General features: G+C 36.9%; 1 protein-coding gene across 1 annotated transcript in view; it reads right to left on the bottom strand.

The window, feature by feature from the left end:
• The window catches only part of LOC132545970 (uncharacterized), a 32,400-nt gene extending 11,838 nt beyond the window's left edge, over positions 1 to 20,562 (bottom strand). Inside the window, 15 exon segments of the mRNA XM_060209653.1 lie at positions 3 to 127; positions 550 to 692; positions 1,251 to 1,371; positions 1,679 to 1,812; positions 2,202 to 2,228; positions 3,009 to 3,131; positions 9,093 to 9,162; positions 10,629 to 10,723; positions 11,303 to 11,465; positions 12,911 to 13,064; positions 13,855 to 14,530; positions 14,532 to 15,880; positions 15,883 to 17,759; positions 17,761 to 20,089; positions 20,547 to 20,562. Coding sequence (XP_060065636.1) covers positions 3 to 127; positions 550 to 692; positions 1,251 to 1,371; positions 1,679 to 1,812; positions 2,202 to 2,228; positions 3,009 to 3,131; positions 9,093 to 9,162; positions 10,629 to 10,723; positions 11,303 to 11,465; positions 12,911 to 13,064; positions 13,855 to 14,530; positions 14,532 to 15,880; positions 15,883 to 17,759; positions 17,761 to 20,089; positions 20,547 to 20,562 — 7,402 coding nt within the window.
• Positions 20,563 to 27,176: the final 6,614 nt, after the last annotated feature.

The raw sequence follows: 27,176 nt of genomic DNA on the forward strand, positions 1-27,176 counted from the left end.
ACCTGGTAAGATGCAGACTTTCGTTCCATTAACAGTACAGTGGGTGCGAGCGTCCTCCTCACAAAACTTAGTGCATGCAGGGCCATAATATTGAGGTAAGCACTTAACGCTTATTTCAAAAGTTAACCTGGAACAAACGTATTGATAATGCAATGCAAATATCAACATTATCATTGAAATTCAGAAATATTATCGTCTATAGCACGCCACTTCAGTAACACTTACTATAATGCAATCGGTTGATAAAAGTCTACATTCAAACAAGTGAAAACTTATGTAATTTGAACATGACCTAACCCTACCGTATACGGTAGAATACAAGTGCAACAAAAACTACAAAAAATTGCCAAACTTAAATTTAATGAAACGAGGGCAAATATGAACATAAGAAAAGATCACACAGACAGAAAATGTACAGGGAGAATAAGACCATGAGTTTCAATTTGTAGCGTAGATATGTTTTACATCACAGTTTATCGATATCAATCTCTGTTTTCTGTTTCATAAACACTGTTCCTTTATTATTTGTCCTTTTATTTTACCTATTACCTGAGTTTGCTGTTTCCTTTAACTTCCTCGGTTGTAGTTTTACTTGTTCCTACAGTACCCTGGAAGTTGTAGTGTACGTTTCCAAATTTGTCGTCATTACCCACAGAATCATAATCCAAAAAGTCAACTGACAACAAAAACGTCTGTAACAACGAGAACGAAAAATCGGTTCCAATGGATGTCATATTTATATTTATTGACAAATGAATATCATAAAAGATCATCTTAGCTGTATACGTTTGTGGACTTATGCCTACATGTTTCCGCGCTTTCTGTCCTCAGCATCACTGACTGTGTAGCGAGTTTGTCAGTTGCCGACATCTTGCGCGAAAATCGTGATATTTGAAACGGAACTTTAAATATGATATCAACTGTGATATGTAAACACCATAGTTTGGTAACATATTGCTTCTGCCATCCAGAAATGCAAAACACACATTAGGGGAGTTGAAATCGTAAATAATAACTCCACGATATGCTTATTAATCACAAGATCTAGATTTACGTCGTATATATGTGTAGTAATGTTTACGATTGAAATAATGTAACATGACGTCAAGAGATGACCAACGATTAAGTAACATTAGGTCGTCAAAGTTATAGAAACGTGTTTTTCCTTGTAACACTCGTACAACTATAAATTGATAACAGAACATGTTATAAAAAACGAACGCATCCCAAGACAGTATTTTTGTTCTTACCCCGTTCCATCTATCCATGTACCAGTACGAAGGATTATATTGTTGTGTCTTAGGTTGATCCTTAAAGAGAAAACCGTTAGTATTGTCCACTCTGCTGCTGCTGTCCTTCGTCGTACATATACTAAAACACCAAAAAAGAGATCAATGTCTTTCACTCTCATTTCCATTCTTGGATTCTGTTCCAAGACCCGCAGACTTGACCAAGATATGTTTACTTTATAAATATTTGTTTGATGAAACCCTTTCAAAGAATGAAGTCTCTAGAGCGCTGACAAACTTCGGTGTTACGTACGTACGGAACTAAATATAAAGAATCTCTGCTTACAACAAAATGAAAACTCTAAACGTGGTTTCTATCAACATATCTACAAAAGGAAGTGACTGATTTAGAATTTTCTGAATTCACCTTAATCCAGATGAACACTTACTTAGCAGTTGTGCAGAGTTGCATATAGACATCACACTTTGGGTTCATGAACACTACGCCCACATCACATTTCGTATTGCCTTTGTCTTCGTACTGCTTCAGGTCAACGATAACCAGCGCCCTGGAGGACTTAGTCTAAACAAAGTGCGACCAACTCTGAATATTCTGTTTTTCCCAGTGGTATATCATGGATTATAAAAAAGATACTACATTAATGAATAACGTTATCATCGGTCAGATAAGAATTTCTGGAAACATTTGTTAATAAATTCTCTAGTATTAATAATGCATTCTACAAGCTGTATACCAAAAACTAGTAATTCTAATTTGGGTCGACAAATATGGAACTTTAGACCTATGTAAACAAGGCAGTGCAAACTCCTTATGTTATGTAAAAAAGAGCTTATCTTGTTGCAATCGGTGGTAAAATAACAATCAAAATTACTCTGTCAGTACATAATAGGGCCAGTGTAGTTAATAACTATACAAATACGAACAAAGGGCGATAAAAATGAAAGAAATACTTTTCCTATATCCGTCCTGCATCGAACCTGTAAAAAATATATAAAAAATCATTGCAGTTTTGCATCTGTGAAAGTAGATGAATTGTTGTACATGAATATAATTCCTACAGGATTGTCCATATTCAGCAAGTAACTTATATTTTGTGTAGATCTGAAGTTTGATATCTTACATTAAACATTCATTTCTATTTACTAAAATACTCTGTAAACCCCTATACATAGGAAATTAAGTAGAAAGACGTATTTTTTCACGGGCATGAAAAGCAGTGCAATAATTCCTTAAAGAAGAAGTCGGTTATAGAATTATAAAATATGTAGTCAGTTCATAATACAAATCTCATCACTGTTTATTCAATAACAATTTGGGAAATGACAAAAAATTTCTTTGTACATTTCTATATATACTCGGCGAGATGAGGGCGGCCGAACAACTCGTTCTTGTAACGATTCCATTCTTTGTTATCTTACAATAGCCATACTTCATTCCAATTTAAACACAGTACCCCAGTCGAGGCATAATGCTATATATATAACCATACCTTGACTGTGCCATATCAAAATGTATACGTATATAGGATGTAGATATGAGATTAAACATACACATGTAAACGTGTAATATGACGGTATATGCTGTGTAAAGGACACTGCAATACTTTTTGTCCATCAAGAATTGTACAACACTTCTTATGCTTCGAGTCTGATGTAACATAAAGCCTACAACAAAACAAATTATATTGTGAAGAAGAAATGGTATATCATTAACACAGGATGTACTACGTTAAAATGTAAATCAGCTTGCTACCTTACCTCAACAGATAGTAATAATAGTTGTATTATGAGTAATTGTGTCCAGAGGGAGGGATGTTGGAGAGATCTACCCATCTCTTCTGTATTTACATGTCTCCGTCTTTCTGTTGTTATTGTAGTATCCTATCTTTCGTACCCGATTACATGGACTGTGTACGAACTTCGAGATAAAGAGCACGCTGATAGGACGATTAGTGACGTGATCAATCAAGCAAGAGGACAGTATATAGAAATAAAAAGCCTCTGTTACCTCACATGTCATCACTACAATCTTCGCCATTATATTTCAGTAAATCTATGTATATTAAAGTGTTTGTTCGCTCATAACCATCAAATGAAAAAGGAAAATTAAGTGAGAAGAAATTGCCTAATAAGACCCTTATTTCGAGACGACATGATATCTTGTACTTTGAAAGACGTATCAAGTTGACATGTAATAGAGACTTGTTTTCATCATTATTTTAACGTCTTAGCAGTATAATCGGAAACTGTTGTTTACAATAGGATAAATAATGATGAAGGAAAATCCGGGTACACCATTTTTTCACCATTAATAATCTTCCATTATTCATGTCGGCGATTTCATTTGAATCAAATGTTAAATTTCAAGGAAAGATTTTTGAATGATAAGTATAATTCCTGGGTGGCGCAGTGGTAAAGCACTCATTTTTCACTTAGCCGTCCGGGGTTCGATTTCCGGAACTGACGTGAAAAGGTAAGGGTCACCTGCCCGGCCACGTGGGTTTTCACCGGGTACTCTGGTTTCCTCCCACAATAAGACCCATCGCGGGCTTACATCCTGACTAACAAGAGTGATTAATATAAGTTGAAATAATTTGTTCCACAATTGTTGTAAAAAAGACAAAGTTTATTTTCTACTAACTAAAGGAAGATGACATATTCTTTAAGACCACATAGATAGTACACTGAATGTCAACAAGACAGACCATGTATTTGAAATTAAAAAAAAAACCTTTTAAACCAAAATTGTATCCGTTTACTCGATACCCGATTAAAATGTGTTTGTGTCGGTTAACAAAATATTGAGTGATATTATCTTTGACAACAATATTACTTATTCTTTTTGTGACGTTTTCGTAGGCTAGCTTGATAATCAAATCTACTCACTCATTTATCAATGTATTAAAACACGAAAGATCATCAGATCATTCGTCCAAGTACGAGTCCTTCATTATATTGATTGGTGCCTCACATCCATTGGATTACGTAAATAAACGCAGAAGATCTCTATAAATCACATTTAATTGCCAGCTCCGCTAGTTATCTGTATTTTTAATCGTTTCCGCGTTTTAATGTGACTTCTCCCTATATATACATTACACTCGACACAATCAATCTGAAGAAACAATCAACCCAACTGTACCCTTGTCTTCTCTGTTTTACTTTAGTTTCCATACGAACCTAAATTTATCAAAAAGTTTCCGACAAAAAAAAAAAGACTTTCCATTTTACATTTTACATCGTCATGAATAGAGAGCCTAAAGCAACTATAATGTTAAAAAAAACACTACTAGAAAACGATATAGAACGTTCTAGTTTCAAATAATATGTTACTAAACTAAGACTTTATGTTAATTACTAAAAGTAAAAGTCACTGCAACCATTTTTTTGTTGATATCTAAAAAATAAAGAATGTCAACAATGCGGTCTTGATCTAATTCATACATTTCCGCTCCTAACCCTGATGCTGCGCATGCGTATAAGCCTAGACGCGTGAATATGTTAGGAACAACACTACTAAAAGTGTTATCTGATAAATGTTGAATGAAAATAGTTGTGTTATTCGCTTGAATTTACAAGCGACAACGTGTATTTGTTGTTGACTGCAAGGTGGGGCCCAATTGCGGGTATTCGTTCTAAGTGTAAAAATATGACGGTACTGGTGTTACTGTGAGAATAACGACCGTGGTGATTAACATAGCCTTCATAATAATCAGTGCAATATCTATTAATCTGTACAGAAAAATTCATGTGTATTTTTGCACAATGAGTTTTTTTCTTTTCCGATTGTGACACCCCCCCCCCCCTTCTCTCCTTTTCCGATTGTGACACCCCCCCCCCCCCTTCTCTCTCTCTCTCTCTCTCTCTCTCTTTGGGGCCCCACTAGTTTAGCGCCATAATTGACATAGATAATTCTCGCACGACAAAGCCAAAAACAAAACGAATTACTAAGATTGATTGTTAAAAATTATATATTATAACACTATAAATTCCTTTACCTCGTAATCCATTTTTCTTTGCGGCGGAAGTAAATGACTTCGTCACATGACAAGCCATGTAACCCACTCGGCTTTCTTCGTAATAAATCGAGCGTGAACATCTTTATAAACAATAGTCAAGATAAACAACGTTCCGAAGCCGACAATATGTACAAAAACAACAAATTTGACGTTATAGGCGCGTGTATCGCTTTATTATGGATATATTTTACTATCCATAAACCGAATTCTCCATTTCCCAATGTTGAAATCTAAGGTAAAATAGCCATTTTAATAGATGTTTACACAACCTCAATGATATTTGTTCCATTATTTACGATGTATTTCGTTGTTAATTTCCGGATCTCCTTTTGAGAACTTGACGGTATTTGAACCACCATGTACTTATTTTCCCCTTGATTTAACCATTGTTAGTAGGCATTTTTGTACTCCGCAGTGTTACATTTAAATGCTTTCTAGAAAATAAAGTAGCATTTTATTCAGAAAGAAATCGAGGGTCCTTCGTTGGTTACCGTAAAGTTACTTATGATGCTTACTTTTTTAAGTAGAAATGTTCATTTGAAAAGTTAAAGATTATTCTTACACCTAGAAGCTGAGAGGGTAACTTTATTATTAAAAGTACAATGAAGTTTTCAAAGTAAAACATCGATGATGGTGTTGACGTGAGTTTAATAAATCAGGGAAGGTTAAAAACAAACGTTAAATGTGAAAACTTTCGCTATCCGTTTATGACGATGTAGTTCATGGTGTAAATTAGAATTCAGTCAATTAAATCAGTTTCTCAAATATATATATCTATTCAATCCTGATATTGAATATAGTATCGGGGTTAGTGAATATTAAATGATTGAAATCTGTTAATGTTGTTCAATCTCGGTTTGGAGTCGGGGGGTCGTAAAATTTTGTTTCTATACTGTATATCATATATTTTGTATAAAAACGACTCTTATTCTTCCGATTTACAACATATTAATCTCCATCAAGTAGATATACAACTCCATCAAGTAGATATAAATTTCCATCAAGTAGATATAAATCTCCATCAAGTAGATATACAACTCCATCAAGTAGATATAAATCATTAGATATACACTCCATCAAGTAGATATAAATCTCCATCAAGTAGATATACAACTCCATCAAGATATAAAGATATAGATATACAACTCCATCAAGTAGATATAAATCTTCATCACTCAGATATAAATCTCCATCAAGTAGATATACAACTCCATCAAGTAGATATAATCTCCATCAAGTAGATATTCATCAAGTAGATATAAATCTCCATCAAGTAGATAGTAGATATAAATTTCCATCAAGTAGATATAACTCCATCAATAGATATAAATCTCCATCAAGTAGATATACAACTCCATCAAGTAGATATAAATCTTCATCACTCAGATATAAATCTACATCAAGTAGATATACAACTCCATCAAGTAGATATAAATCTTCATCACTCAGATATAAATCTCCATCAAGTAGATATAAATCTCCATCAAGTAGATATACAACTCCATCAAGTAGATATACAACTCCATCAAGTAGATATAAATCTCCATCAAGTAGATATACAACTCCATCAAGTAGATATAAATCTCCATCAAGTAGATATACAACTCCATCAAGTAGATATAAATCTCCATCAAGTAGATATACAACTCCATCAAGTAGATATACAACTCCATCAAGTAGATATAAATCTTCATCACTCAGATATAAATCTCCATCAAGTAGATATAAATCTCCATCAAGTAGATATAAATCTCCATCAAGTAGATATACAACTCCATCAAGTAGATATACAACTCCATCAAGTAGATATACAACTCCATCAAGTAGATATAAATCTCCATCACTCAGATATAAATCTCCATCAAGTAGATATAAATCTCCATCAAGTAGATATAAATATACTCAGATATAAATCTCCATCAAGTAGATATAAATCTCCATCAAGTAGATATACAACTCCATCAAGTAGATATATCTTCATCACTCAGATATAAATCTACATAGTAGATATACAACTCCATCAAGTAGATATAAATCTCCATCACTCAGATATAAATCTCCATCAAGTAGATATAAATCTCCATCAAGTAGATATAAATCTTCATCACTCAGATATAAATCTCCATCAAGTAGATATAAATCTCCATCAAGTAGATATACAACTCCATCAAGTAGATATAAATCTTCATCACTCAGATATAAATCTCCATCAAGTAGATATACAACTCCATCAAGTAGATATAAATCTCCATCAAGTAGATATACAACTCCATCAAGTAGATATAAATCTCCATCAAGTAGATATAAATCTCCATCAAGTAGATATAAATCTCCATCAAGTAGATATACAACTCCATCAAGTAGATATAAATCTTCATCAAGTAGATATACAACTCCATCAAATAGATATAAATCTCCATGAAGTAGATATAAATCTTCATCAAGCAGATATGAATCTTCATCAAGTAGATATGAATCTCCATGATAGGATGTTCAAGAACGATAATTGTTCCAAATCAAACACATTACACATTTCAACCATGTAAAAAGGATATCTGGTTTTGCACCTATATTTGTCAACAGAGTTATTTCCCTTTACGTATGATTATATGACAACTCCTGCGTTAAGTCCTAACAAACATCTACGTATTACTTGATAATTCTAATTTCTCACTTCAGACATTTGCAAGATTGTACAAATGTCACAGAAGTAAATACGCCCTTTATTACACATTATACTGCATAATACAACAGTTTCGTCTTTCTATGGCTAGGCAGTGAAGCTAATGGCCTTTATCTAGAAACCTAGGACGCTATTTAGTAAAAACCAAAAGGGGAGTACTGCTCCCATAATTTGATTAATATTGTAATTTTCATAAGAAAGTAATACTGAATGATCAACGTGGTATTCTTTTTATATAAGAAAATATAAGAAAAATATCTTGATTTCATTTTCATATCACGTAAAAGATTTTAAAAGTACCCCCTCCCCCACCCCCCACTCCCCTCTTGACTTCACATTAGGTCTTAGTATCACTAACGAACATTAGACAGACGACACACATGCATTTTGCAGTTTGATTAATTATTTAATAATATGATTATAATGTAATTAACTGAACTATTCACTTGTGTGTCTTTTGCACAGGCTTTCACAATGAGGTTGTAGTTTTAGGATAAAAATCATATTTGATATACAGTTAGCTGTTTATAATTTAGGAGTTCTCTGATGCTTTTAAAAACTTTTAATATATAAAAGATAAAGTTTACACAAAATATAAATACTATTTTATTGATGGAAACCTTGCAACGGTTACATCCTCTAAAATAGATTCGCACGTTCATAGTCTTCTTACTATCATGTACACGTATTCAAGCATGCATTCTCACAAACACATCCCTCTGGTAGGTTATTATGCACGTTTAATACATATATAAAGTCGATATGATATTTATCATACATTTTTGGCAGCTGTTTTGTCCAATTTGTATAAAAGAGCATATTTACATACGTTTCTTGATATAGAACCAGTTTGGACATACACATGCCGTTAAGAAACATCTATGCAATGATATTTCAAGAATATTAAAAGAGATCAAATATAATTGGAATCATTGTAACATTTCACTAACAAACCTATCATATTTAAGACCTTTCCTGGCAGAGCAGCACTGGTAATATATTTAAGCAGTATCTACTGTTGTTCTGTTCAGATCTAGTTTTCGGAATGTCGTTGGCTGTGGTGTTGTTTATAACTGCTCAGTAGGAGCTGAGATCATCATACGCTCGGTTATCATACGTTATTTTTTCGGCGTCATATACCGGTGCCAGAGTAATTCCATTGGATGTACACTCATCTATGTAGGCAGCTTTACCTTGTTTCGTTGTGTGCCTAGAAGACATAAAAAAATCACAACATAATTTCAGTAATTAACAACAAAATGGCGTAACTGTACTATGGTGTCAGTGCTCGTCCTCATTTTACCTCAACATATGTGTCGATCGATTGTAATTTATTTAACTCGTCTTCTAGCTTTCTAAACTTTAGACCCCTAAATTCACTAACGAGACCGAGAAAGACGAGACAGCTGTTTGGCGTGTAAAAACTACAAGAAACTACCAGTTGATATACAATGGATGTGGAAATTTCTTGTTATTTAGAGGCATGACGTCATCAAAATATTCAAACATGAAGTTAAACACTTTAGCAAGGTCCTTGTGAATTGTTTTGATAACCTCTTCGATAAATTCAGCCTCGCACGACAAAAACAAAAAAGTCACCAAATAGAGGGTCACATATGTCTGTTGGAAGATCTTACCACCAAAATCGACGAAGATGTTGTCAACCAGATAATTTTTTTATGATTTTGTCCTCCATATATTTCATCTTTGATTTGGACGTATTTTTCACCAAATACGTTACAGTATAGTTCACAGCCATATATTTGTACCTCCGTTCACCTTTCTTGGAAAAGAACGTTCTCCCAACAAGAGAATTATTACGTTCTTTCAGTTTAGCATGGGGTATATTTTGATGTAGAATATTCATTGTTTTGTAAGTATACTGTATCTTATTCTGCAATGCGCTATAAGGTGGTATTTTCTTGTGTTACGATTTTTGATCAAAATCACTACCATGAATTCGATTACGTATAATACCTGGAAATCATGAGCTGTAATAGTTCTCGAAAATTGGGTATTGGCAAATGAAAAATTGTATACAGAACAGATGTTTATGTGGCATGTAACCACAAACTAAGTTCTTCACTGACACAGTAGTATATTAACGGTAAGTCGGCAGATTTACAGTTTACTTCGCTCAAATCTTTTCACTGGGACTGGGACGGACGCAGCAACATAATTTATTGTCTTAATATCTACTTATCCATTGTATGAACCTTTCAACGAATCCATGTTACAAGTGGATTTTGCCAGTTAAATGACTTATTCACTTGTGTGTCTTCTGTACAATCTTACCTGTCAACACATCGAAAACGCATCGACATTTTTTTTCTTTTCAAACAAATGATGTCGATATTCAACTGGAAAAGTTGTGTATTTTCTTTGTGTCTCTCTCTATATATAAACAACGTATTGAAAGTTTGTAACGTTTTTCCTGTTTACAAATGATCTCTAGAGACGAGTTTCTTAAATTCTCGTACAGGTAAAATCGAACAGAGACAGCAATTTTACTGCGCTATTTAAATCCATGACGTATCGTTGTTTTCATTGTTATGCCTTCTGAATGGGGCAGCCAATAAAAGCGCTCTATGATATATTCACTATAGACATATACGCACAACATTACATCGACGAAATAACTGGACAGCAGGCTGATTATATATTAAAATAACACACCTTTTCCTTATCAACACGACTGCAGTCGTGATGGCGAGGACCACCACAACTCCCGCAACTATTCCAATTACAAGAGCATGGTCAGCAGCCCAGTTCTGTAAGTATATATTCACTTGAAAAATAATATTTACAGTTACATTTTCGTAGTTAAATTGACTGAATATCAGTCCAACTTCGATGTAAAATCTCACCGTGTGTGGTTAAACGTACTGTTGCATTATACATGAAATTCGTATGAAAACGTTGTTAAGGAATACAAGGGAGATAACTCCAACATTATAAACATTACACAGTTACACGACAAACAATCTCTCTATAACATAATTACATTATCACATCTGCACAATATAGAGAGACTTCAGTTCTTTTGAAAGCAATTTCCTCCCATAACAAGTTAACCCCAAGAAGATGTTAGACGTTGACAAACATGCTCAAGTTACCGGAGAACACAGATTTAGGTAAAGCTGTTAATTTCTTTATACGCAGTACTTTAAATACTAAAACTATATTTCAACTTTAAAACAATTAACTATGAATTCGAAATACTAAATATACAAAAACCATCGTCTAGATATATAAGTTAAGATAGAGATCTTTTCAGCGCGTTCGGTTGAGCATAAGCGTACTGACCTCTCGTACACTCCATTATTGGATTATATTTTTGCCGTACTTACTATGTTACTGGTAGTTTGTGAATGTGGGTTCCCGTTTTTGACGTACTGTCGAAGTTGTAGAATAGACACTGTCTTTTGAAGGGCTGCTGCTAAAGCTGTTTTAGAGACATGTAGTCTTGAATTCGTGGAGCTGATGCCAATCGTCAAGTTTGTTACCGTCTCACTGGAAATATGGAAACACTGAAATGACTCAAATGCTTTTACAATATTTATTCGTTTTAAGTTGCTCGGGGTCTTGAATTATTTTTGTCATTTACACACAATTATCATACGATACACTGTTCGGTTTCGTGATTTTTCTCGATGAAACGACGATTTTTCTTGATCTTTTGCACTTGTATTCAATTCGTAACATTGCATGTATTCAAAATTGCATATTCATTATCGTTGAATGTGACCTCGGTAAGGGACAAAGCTTTATGTCGCCTCTGCTACATAATCTTATTGTGCTGATGCATAGTAACAAATATGCACCATAATTAATTTGTACTTAATCTATAAAAACAAGAAAGGCTAAGAAAAAGTAGTGGTGTTTTTTCCTAAAATGGAAACAGATATGTATTATGTTAAAGCAGTTCAACAATACATAACATGACTGGGATAGCATCAATAACTCATTCGTGTGTTGTGAATTAATATATTCTTTCAAAATAATGATAATGATACAAACAATCAATAGGATTAAACAGCAGGCTAAAGCCTAAATAAACTAAAACATATTTGCTTTAACAAATAAACATCTTGAATTGTCAGCGATGTAGCTGGTAAGGATTTAAATTATTCTGCATGCAAGTCAATAGCCTAATGTTGTTAGCAAATGTTTGATGTTGCGTGCCAATAAATGTAATTTATTGAATTTGAAAATTTGAGTGTCGGGGACAACAAAGACATACACCCCTAAAAATTGTTAACATGGTTATCAGCAACAACCACATCGTATTAAACTCATGTTTAAAAACGGAAAGATTTAGATTGAAACCATTTAAATAAAAAAGCAGTACAAGACCAAGAGTTCAAAAATGGTAAACATTTTTTCTGCTTTATCAACAACAATGTAACGTTCTCAAAATAAGAGCAAGGTTGCTAACACCGACATCGTAACATATCACACTTCTACCTTCATACTGTACAAGGAAATCACAATGAAGTCATTATGGCGACCATAAAACTTTTCCATTGCCCATATCAATACAATTTGTCAAAAGTTTGTTGAGTTTCCCGTCAACTCTCGACATCTATCACGGAAATACATACAAGGATCACAAGCCTAAATATATATTAGTACTGTGACAAGATAAGAGTATTGAAAGAGAGGTAAGTATACACTGTAGCGTCATGCAGGTTGTAAATGTTAAGTGTTACATGTAAGTCAATTTTGTGTGTTGAATGTAAGCAACTTCCAACTCTAAATAGAAAATTTATTAATCTTTCAATGAAAAGATTTTTTCTGAAATAACTTGTATAATAGGTTGCATCGCGTTTAAATTCGAGGCGTCAACACCTTTCTCGTGTTATTTTTTCAAAACAGACAAAAGTAGAAATCAGTATACAACACTTATGTTAACTTCATGTATAATAGCACGTCCAGTAGGTAAAGATTGAGCATACCCGCCAACAACTTGGATTATTTGTGTTGAAACGTCCAACGAGGAAGCATTTGACGATTCCAGGAGTTGTAGAACGTGATCCTTCATTGTGATCAGTTGGCCCGATATGTCACCTAGCAGTTGGACACTGACTATGGTATTGGATACCGTCACTTCTGGAACATTACACCATTTAGACAAACTTATTTTAAAGAATAGATTCAGAAACATTTACGTCAAACGAACACTTCTAACTATTTGTGAATGTATCCCATGATTTGTTCAACATTATACTGAAGGCAGGACCTTCGTTAAGGTAACATGTATAAATCAGGATTTTGTAATAACTTTCCATAACATCGTTAAAATAATAGCAGCAATATATCGTACGTGTATGCCTAGAACGGCAGAGGTCCTGGGTTCGATTCCTGGCGGGAAGCAAATATCCTCTGTTAAACATTAAGGACTCGGCAACAATGCCTAACGTTACTTTCACAAGCATCTCTAGAACCTCTAAAAACTCGATGCATTGTTCTTTCCTGAAAGGCGAGAATGTAACTAAATACTGGCTGCTACAGTAAACTCCTCTTCAGCACGATCGGTTACGCTTAACACCAGCCATACAGAGGTTCAGTTTTGTGACCATGTGGATGCATTAGAATAAAGAACGACCTGTGCTTCAGAGGCAGTTGACGATAAAACAGAATGCAAGAAGGCAAAGATGAAGTCGACTGGTCCATGACAATTTTTCTTGTTTCTACCGTATACACAGAAATTTCCAAAACAGTGATGCTAAGGGCCCAGATTTTGGAAGCCAAGGAGACAATTGAGGAAAATTCAAAATGATCGAAAGAAAAGCGAAAATCTAGTTGGGGAGATGCACTACCCTAATATTTCGATAGATTTCGTAATTTTCACACATGACAGATTCTATTTATGAATTAACCGGAAAAAAGAATAACTAACCTGTTTTGCTTGGAGGAGTTGGAGTAGATGTACTCATTGCTTCTGTAGAAACTGGTTCAACCGATATGGGTATAGGTTCAGATGATGTCAGCATTGACTCGGAAGGCGAAAATGGTGTTGTAGAAGGCACAAATATTGGTGTGAATGGAGAAATTTCTGCATACGGCGTAGAAACTATTTCTGACGATACTGACTTTATTTCAGATGTCGTTGACATCAATACCGCCGATGGAGATAGTGCTTCTGAAGATGAAGGTATTTTGTCAGCTAACGTAGAGATTACATCAGTGGTTTCAGGTGACATAGGCAGTAGAGTGGCTGTTCCACACTTTCCATCATGACAGGGATCATGATTAATATCGTTGATACCGGTATCGCACAGTTTTCCTTTGTAACCTGCATTACAATCACAACTAAATCCACTTACTTGATCCGTACAGTTTCCATGTTGACAGGGGTTAGGTTTACAGTCGTCTATGTTTGATGAACAGTTGTGTCCTGTGTAACCGAGTGTACACTTACATTGGTAGCCATTCACGAGGTCGGTACAGGTTCCATGTTGACAGGGGTTAGGATCACAGTCGTCTATGTTTGATGAACAGTTGTGTCCTGTGTAACCGAGTGTACACTTACATTGGTAGCCATTCACGAGGTCGGTACAGGTTCCATGTTGACAGTGGGTTAGGTTCCATGTCACAGGATTCGTCTATGTTTGATGAACAGTTGTGTCCAGTGTAACCTGCTGTACATGTACATTGGTAGCCATTCACGAGGTCGGTACAGGTTCCATGTTGACAGGGGTTAGGATCACAGTCGTCTATGTTTGATGAACAGTTGTGTCCTGTGTAACCGACTGTACACTTACATTGGTAGTCATTCACGAGGTCGGTACAGGTTCCATGTTGACAGGGGTTAGGATCACAGTCGTCTATGTTTGATGAACAGTTGTGTCCTGTGTAACCGACTGTACACTTACATTGGTAGCCATTCACGAGGTCGGTACAGGTTCCATGTTGACAGGGGTTACAGAGGGGTTCACAGTCGTCTATGTTTGATGAACAGTTGTGTCCTGTGTAACCGAGTGTACACTTACATTGGTAGCCATTCACGAGGTCGGTACAGGTTCCATGTTGACAGGGGTTAGGATCACAGTCGTCTATGTTTGATGAACAGTTGTGTCCTGTGTAACCGACTGTACACTTACATTGGTAGCCATTCACGAGGTCGGTACAGGTTCCATGTTGACAGGGGTTAGGTTTACAGTCGTCTATGTTTGATGAACAGTTGTGTCCTGTGTAACCGGCTGTACATGTACATTGGTAGCCATTCACGAGGTCGGTACAGGTTCCATGTTGACAGGGGTTAGGATCACAGTCGTCTATGTTTGATGAACAGTTGTGTCCTGTGTAACCGACTGTACACTTACATTGGTAGCCATTCACGAGGTCGGTACAGGTTCCATGTTGACAGGGGTTAGGATCACAGTCGTCTATGTTTGATGAACAGTTGTGTCCTGTGTAACCGACTGTACACTTACATTGGTAGCCATTCACGAGGTCGGTACAGGTTCCATGTTGACAGGGGTTAGGATCACAGTCGTCTATGTTTGATGAACAGTTGTGTCCTGTGTAACCGGCTGTACATGTACATTGGTAGCCATTCACGAGGTCGGTACAGGTTCCATGTTGACAGGGGTTAGGATTACAGTCGTCTATGTTTGATGAACAGTTGTGTCCAGTGAAACCGGCTGTACATGTACATTGGTAGCCATTCACGAGGTCGGTACAGGTTCCATGTTGACAGGGGTTAGGATCACAGTCGTCTATGTTTGATGAACAGTTGTGTCCAGTGTAACCGACTGTACACTTACATTGGTAGCCATTCACGAGGTCGGTACAGGTTCCATGTTGACAGGGGTTAGGATCACAGTCGTCTATGTTTGATGAACAGTTGTGTCCTGTGTAACCGACTGTACACTTACATTGGTAGCCATTCACGAGGTCGGTACAGGTTCCATTGGTAGCCATTCTATGTTTGATGAACAGTTGTGTCCAGTGTAACCGGCTGTACATGTACATTGGTAGCCATTCACGAGGTCGGTACAGGTTCCATGTTGACAGGGGTTAGGATCACAGTCGTCTATGTTTGATGAACAGTTGTGTCCAGTGTAACCGGCTGTACATGTACATTGGTAGCCATTCACGAGGTCGGTACAGGTTCCATGTTGACAGGGGTTAGGATCACAGTCGTCTATGTTTGATGAACAGTTGTGTCCAGTGTAACCGAGTGTACACTTACATTGGTAGCCATTAACCGAGCTGTACACTTACACGAGGTCGGTACAGGTTCCATGTTGACAGGGGTTAGGATCACAGTCGTCTATGTTTGATGAACAGTTGTGTCCAGTGTAACCGAGTGTACACTTACATTGGTAGCCATTCACGAGGTCGGTACAGGTTCCATGTTGACAGGGGTTAGGATCACAGTCGTCTATGTTTGATGAACAGTTGTGTCCAGTGTAACCAGCTGTACATGTACATTGGTAGCCATTCACGAGGTCGGTACAGGTTCCATGTTGACAGGGGTTAGGATCACAGTCGTCTATGTTTGATGAACAGTTGTGTCCAGTGTAACCGAGTGTACACTTACATTGGTAGCCATTCACGAGGTCGGTACAGCTTCCATGTTGACAGGGGTTAGGATCACAGTCGTCTATGTTTGATGAACAGTTGTGTCCTGTGTAACCGAGTGTACACTTACATTGGTAGCCATTCACGAGGTCGGTACAGGTTCCATGTTGACAGGGGTTAGGATCACAGTCGTCTATGTTTGATGAACAGTTGTGTCCAGTGTAACCGAGTGTACACTTACATTGGTAGCCATTCACGAGGTCGGTACAGGTTCCATGTTGACAGGGGTTAGGATCACAGTCGTCTATGTTTGATGAACAGTTGTGTCCAGTGTAACCGACTGTACTGTACATTGGTACATTGGTAGCCATTTGACGAGGTCTATGTTTGATGAACAGGTTCCAACAGTTGTGTCCAGGGGTTAGGATACAGTCGTCTATGTTTGATGAACAGTTGTGTCCTGTGTAACCGACTGTACACTTACATTGGTAGCCATTCACGAGGTCGGTACAGGTTCCATGTTGACAGGGGTTAGGATCACAGTCGTCTATGTTTGATGAACAGTTGTGTCCAGTGTAACCGGCTGTACATGTACATTGGTAGCCATTTACGAGGTCGGTACAGGTTCCATGTTGACAGGGGTTAGGATCACAGTCGTCTATGTTTGATGAACAGTTGTGTCCTGTGTAACCGAGTGTACACTTACATTGGTAGCCATTCACGAGGTCGGTACAGGTTCCATGTTGACAGGGGTTAGGTTTACAGTCGTCTATGTTTGATGAACAGTTGTGTCCAGTGTAACCGAGTGTACACTTACATTGGTAGCCATTCACGAGGTCGGTACAGGTTCCATGTTGACAGGGGTTAGGATCACAGTCGTCTATGTTTGATGAACAGTTGTGTCCAGTGTAACCAGCTGTACAAGTACATTGGTAGCCATTCACGAGGTCGGTACAGGTTCCATGTTGACAGGGGTTAGGATCACAGTCGTCTATGTTTGATGAACAGTTGTGTCCTGTGTAACCGTACACTTACATTGGTAGCCATTCACGAGGTGTACACTTACATTGGTAGCCATTCACGAGGTCGGTACAGGTTCCATGTTGACAGGGGTTAGGATCACAGTCGTCTATGTTTGATGAACAGTTGTGTCCTGTGTAACCGACTGTACACTTACATTGGTAGCCATTCACGAGGTCGGTACAGGTTCCATGTTGACAGGGGTTAGGATCACAGTCGTCTATGTTTGATGAACAGTTGTGTCCTGTGTAACCGAGTGTACTTACATTGGTAGCCATTCACGAGGTCGGTACAGGTTCCATGTTGACAGGGGTTAGGATCACAGTCGTCTATGTTTGATGAACAGTTGTGTCCAGTGTAACCGAGTGTACACTTACATTGGTAGCCATTCACGAGGTCGGTACAGGTTCCATGTTGACAGGGGTTAGGATCACAGTCGTCTATGTTTGATGAACAGTTGTGTCCAGTGTAACCAGCTGTACATGTACATTGGTAGCCATTCACGAGGTCGGTACAGGTTCCATGTTGACAGGGGTTAGGATCACAGTCGTCTATGTTTGATGAACAGTTGTGTCCAGTGTGTAACCGAGCTGTACACTTACATTGGTAGCCATTTACGAGGTCGGTACAGGTTCCATGTTGACAGGGGTTAGGATCACAGTCGTCTATGTTTGATGAACAGTTGTGTCCTGTGTAACCGACTGTACACTTACATTGGTAGCCATTCACGAGGTCGGTACAGGTTCCATGTTGACAGGGGTTAGGATCACAGTCGTCTATGTTTGATGAACAGTTGTGTCCTGTGTAACCGAGTGTACACTTACATTGGTAGCCATTCACGAGGTCGGTACAGGTTCCATGTTGACAGGGGTTAGGATCACAGTCGTCTATGTTTGATGAACAGTTGTGTCCTGTGTAACCGAGTGTACACTTACATTGGTAGCCATTCACGAGGTCGGTACAGGTTCCATGTTGACAGGGGTTAGGATCACAGTCGTCTATGTTTGATGAACAGTTGTGTCCTGTGTAACCGAGTGTACACTTACATTGGTAGCCATTCACGAGGTCGGTACAGGTTCCATGTTGACAGGGGTTAGGATCACAGTCGTCTATGTTTGATGAACAGTTGTGTCCAGTGTAACCGAGTGTACACTTACATTGGTAGCCATTCACGAGGTCGGTACAGGTTCCATGTTGACAGGGGTTAGGATCACAGTCGTCTATGTTTGATGAACAGTTGTGTCCAGTGTAACCGAGTGTACACTTACATTGGTAGCCATTCACGAGGTCGGTACAGGTTCCATGTTGACAGGGGTTAAGATCACAGTCGTCTATGTTTGATGAACAGTTGTGTCCAGTGTAACCAGCTGTACATGTACATTGGTAGCCATTCACGAGGTCGGTACAGGTTCCATGTTGACAGGGGTTAGGTTTACAGTCGTCTATGTTTGATGAACAGTTGTGTCCTGTGTAACCGATTGTACACTTACATTGGTAGTCATTCACGAGGTCGGTACAGGTTCCATGTTGACAGGGGTTACGTGTACAGTCGTCTATGTTTGATGAACAGTTGTGTCCTGTGTAACCGACTGTACACTTACATTGGTAGCCATTCACGAGGTCGGTACAGGTTCCATGTTGACAGGGGTTAGGATCACAGTCGTCTATGTTTGATGAACAGTTGTGTCCAGTGTAACCGAGTGTACACTTACATTGGTAGCCATTCACGAGGTCGGTACAGGTTCCATGTTGACAGGGGTTAGGATCACAGTCGTCTATGTTTGATGAACAGTTGTGTCCTGTGTAACCGGCTGTACATGTACATTGGTAGCCATTTACGAGGTCGGTACAGGTTCCATGTTGACAGGGGTTAGGATCACAGTCGTCTATGTTTGATGAACAGTTGTGTCCAGTGTAACCGAGTGTACACTTACATTGGTAGCCATTCACGAGGTCGGTACAGGTTCCATGTTGACAGGGGTTAGGTTTACAGTCGTCTATGTTTGATGAACAGTTGTGTCCTGTGTAACCGACTGTACACTTACATTGGTAGCCATTTACGAGGTCGGTACAGGTTCCATGTTGACAGGGGTTAGGATCACAGTCGTCTATGTTTGATGAACAGTTGTGTCCTGTGTAACCGAGTGTACACTTACATTGGTAGCCATTCACGAGGTCGGTACAGGTTCCATGTTGACAGGGGTTAGGATCACAGTCGTCTATGTTTGATGAACAGTTGTGTCCTGTGTAACCGGCTGTACATGTACATTGGTAGCCATTTATGAGGTCGGTACAGGTTCCATGTTGACAGGGGTTAGGATCACAGTCGTCTATGTTTGATGAACAGTTGTGTCCTGTGTAACCGAGTGTACACTTACATTGGTAGCCATTTACGAGGTCGGTACAGGTTCCATGTTGACAGGGGTTAAGATCACAGTCGTCTATGTTTGATGAACAGTTGTGTCCAGTGTAACCGAGTGTACACTTACATTGGTAGCCATTCACGAGGTCGGTACAGGTTCCATGTTGACATGGGTTAGGATCACAGTCGTCTATATTTGATGTACAGTCATCTCCTGTGAACCCTGAAAGAAAAGTGTATTATGATAAATGTATATCTTTAATTATAAACCCAGCATGGTTATATTTGATAACGATAACAAATATAAAAGATTATTGATCATTTATTGAATCATCTATGCGCTCGACCCCAATGGACATATCAATCAATTTTAAAGTTATTTCAATGTTAGATTATTACTCATGCGTTATAGACATATACTATCTTCAATTAGACTTAGTTAGGGTAATTGCTTAAGGATTTCAGTTTCCATTTCTGGATAGTAACAACCCATGCATCCCTATTTTCTTTTATATTTCGCAATTGCTTCGATTTTTGTATTAGTTTTTAAATATTAATGATTGAAATATTTATTATAGTTTACTACATTACTGTAAGATAAAATTGCCTGATCGTCCAGAGTACAAATGTATACTAATTACATACACTCGAACTTTTACTCCTTTCTTAAACGACTTTACTTCCACTGCATAGCATGTCGATAATTAATAATCCTACTGTTTCACATCACCGTTTTCATTGAATCATTCTGTATGATTATATGACCAATACGGACGTACGTCAAACTTTGATAATGGGTAACACTGAATTGTGTCTTGCTTTATTTATTTGTAATATATTTTACGGTCACCTTAAATGGATTAATCTTAATAAGCTTAGCGAATGTTCGCATCATATTTTAAACTCGCTATTGACATAAAACGGTTTTAACGGTCATTAAACACCGTCGTTGCTCTTATAACATGTCATAGAAATAATATTGTAAGGAAAGTAAGATATCTTTAACATCAAAATATGAACTGTATAACATTAACTGCCATCCCATGTTAGGTATTTTTACCGGGTTTAAATTAAAAGAAAACAAGTCTTCCTATTTAATTATGATTAACTTCGACCGGTTAATGTGTGGCCATCAAGCTCATAATTTTGGTAAAGCACCTTAATATCCTGAGTTACCTCCTTGAAGAAAATTTTATTCTTCCATCTCTGGACCTTGAGAAAATATCTGAGCCTGCTCTGATCTATTTTTAAAAACAATTTACGACCCCTCCATCAATGAAGAGCACTTTATTGTACAATATCTGAGTGTTGAGAATATTTGAGAAATCCGGGTTAATTTGACACCTTTGGTCCCACCCATCTGGCCCGAGAAGAATTCGAAAATGTTTATTATTTACGACGGACAGACAAAAAGGTGGAAAATTCAGAAGCTTCGATCACAATTGTTCTAAACATGGGAAGTATTACATCAAAAACAACCTGAACAGTAGATAGTTCGTACAGGACATTTATTGATTTGATCAGGAAGGACTGAATTTTAACCTTTCCAATAGTTACAAAACGTTGACAACGCCTTTCACATCAATTAAAACAATAAATATTATGCTTTTCTATATGTATATAATTCTTGGGAAAGTAACTGAATACATATAAGGTATCACGTCATCTAAAACATCTGAAGGTGTTGATTTAGAATGGTCTGGCCAAACGACAAACAAAAATGAATAGCACATTTGCGTGTTAATTGATATCTTTAATGATACTTTTACATATGAATAAAGCATTTTTTGTTATTGTTCATAGATATGTATTCTAACCTGTTGCCACAACAATTTTGACTCACGATTCCGGAAAAGGGGCACGAAAAATTCGAAAGAATGAGTTTTCAAACGCATGTTTTGTGACAAAGGTACTTAACAGTGCCTATTTGAGAAACTCAAGGAGGCAACTTAATTCGACAACGTTTATTTTGATCATGCCGACGGTGAACACACGCTATGAGCATACAAACCATGTTGGCAGATTTTGCTTCCATTTACATCACAGTGCGCATGTGCGTTTTCTGCACAGAAGGTAGTACAGTTGGGGCCGAAATATCGGGGAAGACACTTCACAGTTATTTGAAATGTTAATCTGAAACAAATGGTAAAAAAAGAATGCCTTTTGTATATAGATTTACTCTTGCTTTTGGTAAAAAAAAAAGATATGAATGAAAAAAAATAATCACGTTTTTACAATTGACCAGTGATCAGGTCGCGGAATAAAGTTATCTAAAATTATTTTGTTTCGAAATACAGATAGTTTAAAATCCATTCAAACCAATAGAATGATGTATACTTTTGTGAAACGCACCTGACGACCCCGAAATGCCGTATTAAAACCAAACCGAAATGTACGATAAATGCAGGTGAGAAAGAAAAGAAGATAGATAATTGAAAAAGAGGCATATTATACAATATGATGTTTCAAATTTATGTATAAACCGCAGAATAATCATATGATTTCTACCCGAGGGTTCCTGTTGTTATACTATATATGTTTTATCTACCTGTAGTACTATGTATACATACCGTATTCTGTCATGTTCTGGTATACTTAGAGTTACATTGGTGCTCTCTCCAGTATGTCCATGAAACGAGTACTTAATTGTGCCCAGGTTGTCATCACTTCCCAGGTAGTCATAATCGTATATATGCACGGACAAGGGAAAACTCTGGAAGAACAAGTGCAGACTGAGTTGTCAGAAGTTAGCGACTGATCCAAAAGTCTCTCATGTCTATAAAGCGATGTAATTTCTCATTTATCGTTTTAAGTTAAAGTATCAGAACATAGGAAATATATCTCGATGCGTGAGAACGTTTCTTCATAACTGTCAGCTGATTTATTGAAAGTTAGAAGTAAAAACCAACTGCTCACTTCCGATCAGTAGTATATGATCAACGATATATATCCTATTCAAGATTATTTCTCAAAACAACCACTTGATTTTTATGACAATAAACCTTGTTGTATATTTCTTTTTTCCAAAAACCACGCACACACACATGCACACACTCATACATTCGTTGACATTCATTTTTTTACACAAGATTAATACTTTTTTCGTATTTCAAACCTTACGTTTACAAGAGTTCTAGATGACGTGTTCCATTTACTCATTTGTATACCGGTATTTATATGATCTTTACAAATATAGACAGAAAACAAATACGTCTATAGATGTGTAGTGAAATATCTGGCCTAACATTGATAGCATGGCAGATTCTGTATCATATCTAATAAGCTACGGCTAGACAATGGGGTAGTCCCACCTATTTCAAGATTTCAATCTATGGACGTTTCCAAGCCCATCAACGGCATTAATAGTCATATGTTAGGAATCTCAAAGCCGTCATGTTTGGTCAAAATATAAACCGAATGATATATTCTTGTCATGATTTTTTTCTTCTTCTCAAAAAGCATGATAGTAGCTGAGTTTCGTCATATTATTTTGATAATGTAAATATAGTATTGCGCAAATTGTATGCATATTCCACTTTTCCGTTTCGTGTTTGCACCACAATATTAACAATGATGTTAGATTTGAACTGATAACATACAAACTAAGATAGAATCTTACTCCACTCCATCGCTCCAGGTACCAATTGGATGGGTTGTACTGCTGTGTCTTTGGTTGGTCTTTAAACAAGAATCCGATGGTGTCGTCTACCCTATTTCCATTGTCCTTTTTAGTACATTTACTAGAATTATAAGAAACATTACCAATATACGTTTTATTTTTCTCAAGTTGGTGGATCAGTTTTGATTACATTAAACACAACAATAACTTTTTTGATATTTCCACTTTGTATGCCAAATAGAAAGTCATGCATTAATTTTCTCATAAAAAGAACAAAATTGAAGCGAAGACTTGTCGTAATTAACACAAGGGAACAAAAGCAGATGTTCCCTGATTTATATCATGCCTGCGTCTGTGAGTATAAATGATCTACTATAGTAGCGCAAGCGCAAGCTCAAGCTCTCTCTCTCTCTCTCTCTCTCTCTCTCTCTCTCTCTCTCTCTCTCTCTCTCTCTCTCTCTCTCTCTCTCTCTCTCTCTCTCTCTCTCTTGCTCCCCTCTCTCTCTCTCTCTCTCTCTCTCTCTCTCTCTCTCTCTCTCTCTCTCTTACTTACGTACTTTAGCTATACTTACCGAGTTGTGCAAACTTGCATGTAGATATCACATCTACCTTTTAACGAATCACAATACATGTGTTCCGTGTCTTCATATTGCAACAAGTTGATTATCACCCACGCCTTCGACGTCAATTTCTAAAAATTCATGTAATATTAAGTGTATAGATATACCCTACATCTAGCTATAACCTACATGTGTTTACATTTGATCGACGATGTAACAAATATGGATCTGAAGCCGATTTTCATTTAAGGACAATCTCTCTTTTATATCTCGTGAAAACTTTGATGATACCTTAAATTCATATACACTCTGCGTTACAACAAATATATTTCAATGTGTGCTGAAGAAATCATGATTAAACCGTAAATGTATTTGATTGTTTACCTATAGCCTTATTAAAGGACTCTTCAGTATGATTTTCAACTCCATACTTTAATAAAAATCGATCTAAATCACAACGTAGCGTAGCATTTTCGTGAGAAAACCATGTCTGGATTTCGACAAGCTAACACACCACCAAGAGCTCAAACCGTGTTTCGTTACAAGTCAAATCAAATAAGTTTAAATTGCAACATCAAATCGAAAAGCGAAACGGGGAGTTCAAATTAGAATGAATCTTTGAGTATACATACACAAAAAAATGGCAAATAAAATCAATAAGATGTCGAACTCACACACACACACACCCTCACATAACTAAATAATTAAATACACAAAAACGAAACAAAAAAATAATTGTAACGGGGACAATTACATAAATTCCCCAAACTACCCCTTCTGTCGCAAATAAAATGCTTATTAAAATAAGAAATAACTTTAATTCACAACTAAGCCTATCTACATTAGAGCAGAGTTCCTCGTCTCTGGTGCACATGCTTTACACCTGAGAGGCAGTTGTGCACGACACCGATAATCTATGGCCAGTTAGCAATACCCTGGAAGACGACACTAGAAATACATAACATGAGTGATAGTATACCTATTAAGTGCTCGAGAGCCTCGACATTAACAATTGACAATATCAAAGTTAAAACATCTGTGACGGCCATGTCTGTTATTCATTCTTTAAAAAAACTGATTGCACCACTGCTTTCCTTACATTAGACAAGACATGCATCAATTTTCATAAAAATTCGGTACCAACAAATCTTCAGTGGCTGCGTCAGTCATCTTGGAATGTGGAAATATGACATGGTTATCACTGCAATCTAGTTTTCACTGTACAGTAAATCTTCTGAGTGTGATTTACATACTTCAATAATTTACTCATTTGGCTTATAAAAACGAAATACTTACCGATCCTATATCCGTGCTGCATTTTACCTGCAATTGTAATGAACAACAATTATTTCATTTTAATGACACAATCGATATAAATCTCGATGAAATGTTTGTTTTGATTTGAACTAGAACTGTTGAATATTAAGAAACGATAAATAATCTACTTATTGCAATTTTCTCACTTTCCATGGATGCCAGTTTGAAGTCGATGTTCTGTATATAGCTGAAATGCGTGTTCTGCCGGAAATATTGTTTCATATTTAAGACAATGATTATCAACATATGAAATACTTAAATGATTAGATACAGAATGACTGGGATGAAAGCACTTTAATACAGTTCGCTTCCTACCATTTTATAGGGCTGTCTCAGTATGTCTACATTATTTAACGTTCCTAAAATTCCAAATGTATTCAGCAATAATTGATATTTTCACTGCAAATACAGCTATTTAATTTGACAGAAATGAGTGGAAATACGAAAACTTGTTATTTCACTGGAGTAAAATTATCACACCGCAGTGAAATATCACTTTAATGTAAAACCTCATGTTTCACAGTGACAACTGTAATAGATTATTTTACGTCAACATTAAAAACAGGTTGAAATACCCTTCCACATTAATATAAAGTAACGTTACCTGTACATTACGTAGAATCCCTTGCAATAATAGTAACGTCATAAGATTAAACACTAAGTCCCTTGGACTTTTTTCGTATATACTCAACATAATGTTTAAGTTTTCCTATCTTGACTGTCAGCCGTCCCGCTATTACATCTGTGATTGTGGTGTGATGTTCGGTAGTATGATAGTATATCTATACCCACGCTATGTCTAAAAGATTAGGACAAACCAACACATGGATGGAGACCTGCTGTTCAGGTAGATACCTGTTAATTGGCAACAATGTAAGTCGGGTCAAGACAACAAACAAATTAAAATACATTAAAAAATAGAAGTAAGAGCATAACTTTTCAAACAGGAATGGACAGAGTCATGTCTATCACATAAAACCACGAACGCTTGTTTGTAATACTTAATGTAGTCATAACAATTGCATAAAGATAACGACATAGGAGATACGTGAGTCAGTTTTTCACTAATATACAGTTTAAAAGTACCAATTAGTCCCGAGATTTCCTTGTTAAGTATGGCTAGTAATTACAGAAGTATACGGCCTTTTGTTAAGCTTCTTCATGCTGTTCTGTTATAATCACACTACTTTAATGACTGAAAATATAGAGAAAAGTGACCACAAGAGAAGTCTGTCATATGGTCATACTCGCTATTCGGGCAACCCCGCAATTAAGACCATTTTTGTCCAGTCCCAAGGGTGGTCCTTATATTAAGATTTCAGCGAATGGAACAGTTTCACCGTTGCATCTAACTGGATTTTATATATTTAAAACATATCTAGTTGTACAATACACCCTACTACTTTGCCTCCAGAATACCATTAGCGTGAATGATCGATTATTCGTCACGAACAAATTAAGTTGAAACTTCTGACAAACATAACCTTGGTTACAGTATCTAACAGGGCGCGTGCAGTCGCGGTGTCGCACGTGCTTGACCACCAATTTCGCGTAATTCAGTCGCGTGCCGTTGCATGTTTGCTAGACGGAAGCACGGGTCTTATTGTTGTCGATTTCAAGAGATGCCGGAACTTCTGCTCCACGACGGTTTGACTGGTCGACCGGTCACGTGTCGCCATGGCAACACCGGCATTACGTGAGTATATAGGTGGCTGTAGTCTCGAGCTTTTCACAGATTGATTCTGACATCAAAATGCTTGAATGATTTCTCCTTGGGAAAATTAATAGAGCAGCATATATAGATATATCTGAAG

The sequence above is a fragment of the Ylistrum balloti genome, unplaced genomic scaffold, assembly GCF_031769215.1.
Source record: "Ylistrum balloti isolate Yb309-2 unplaced genomic scaffold, AGI_CSIRO_Ybal_v1 Utg369870, whole genome shotgun sequence".
Lineage (NCBI taxonomy): Eukaryota > Metazoa > Mollusca > Bivalvia > Pectinida > Pectinidae > Ylistrum > Ylistrum balloti.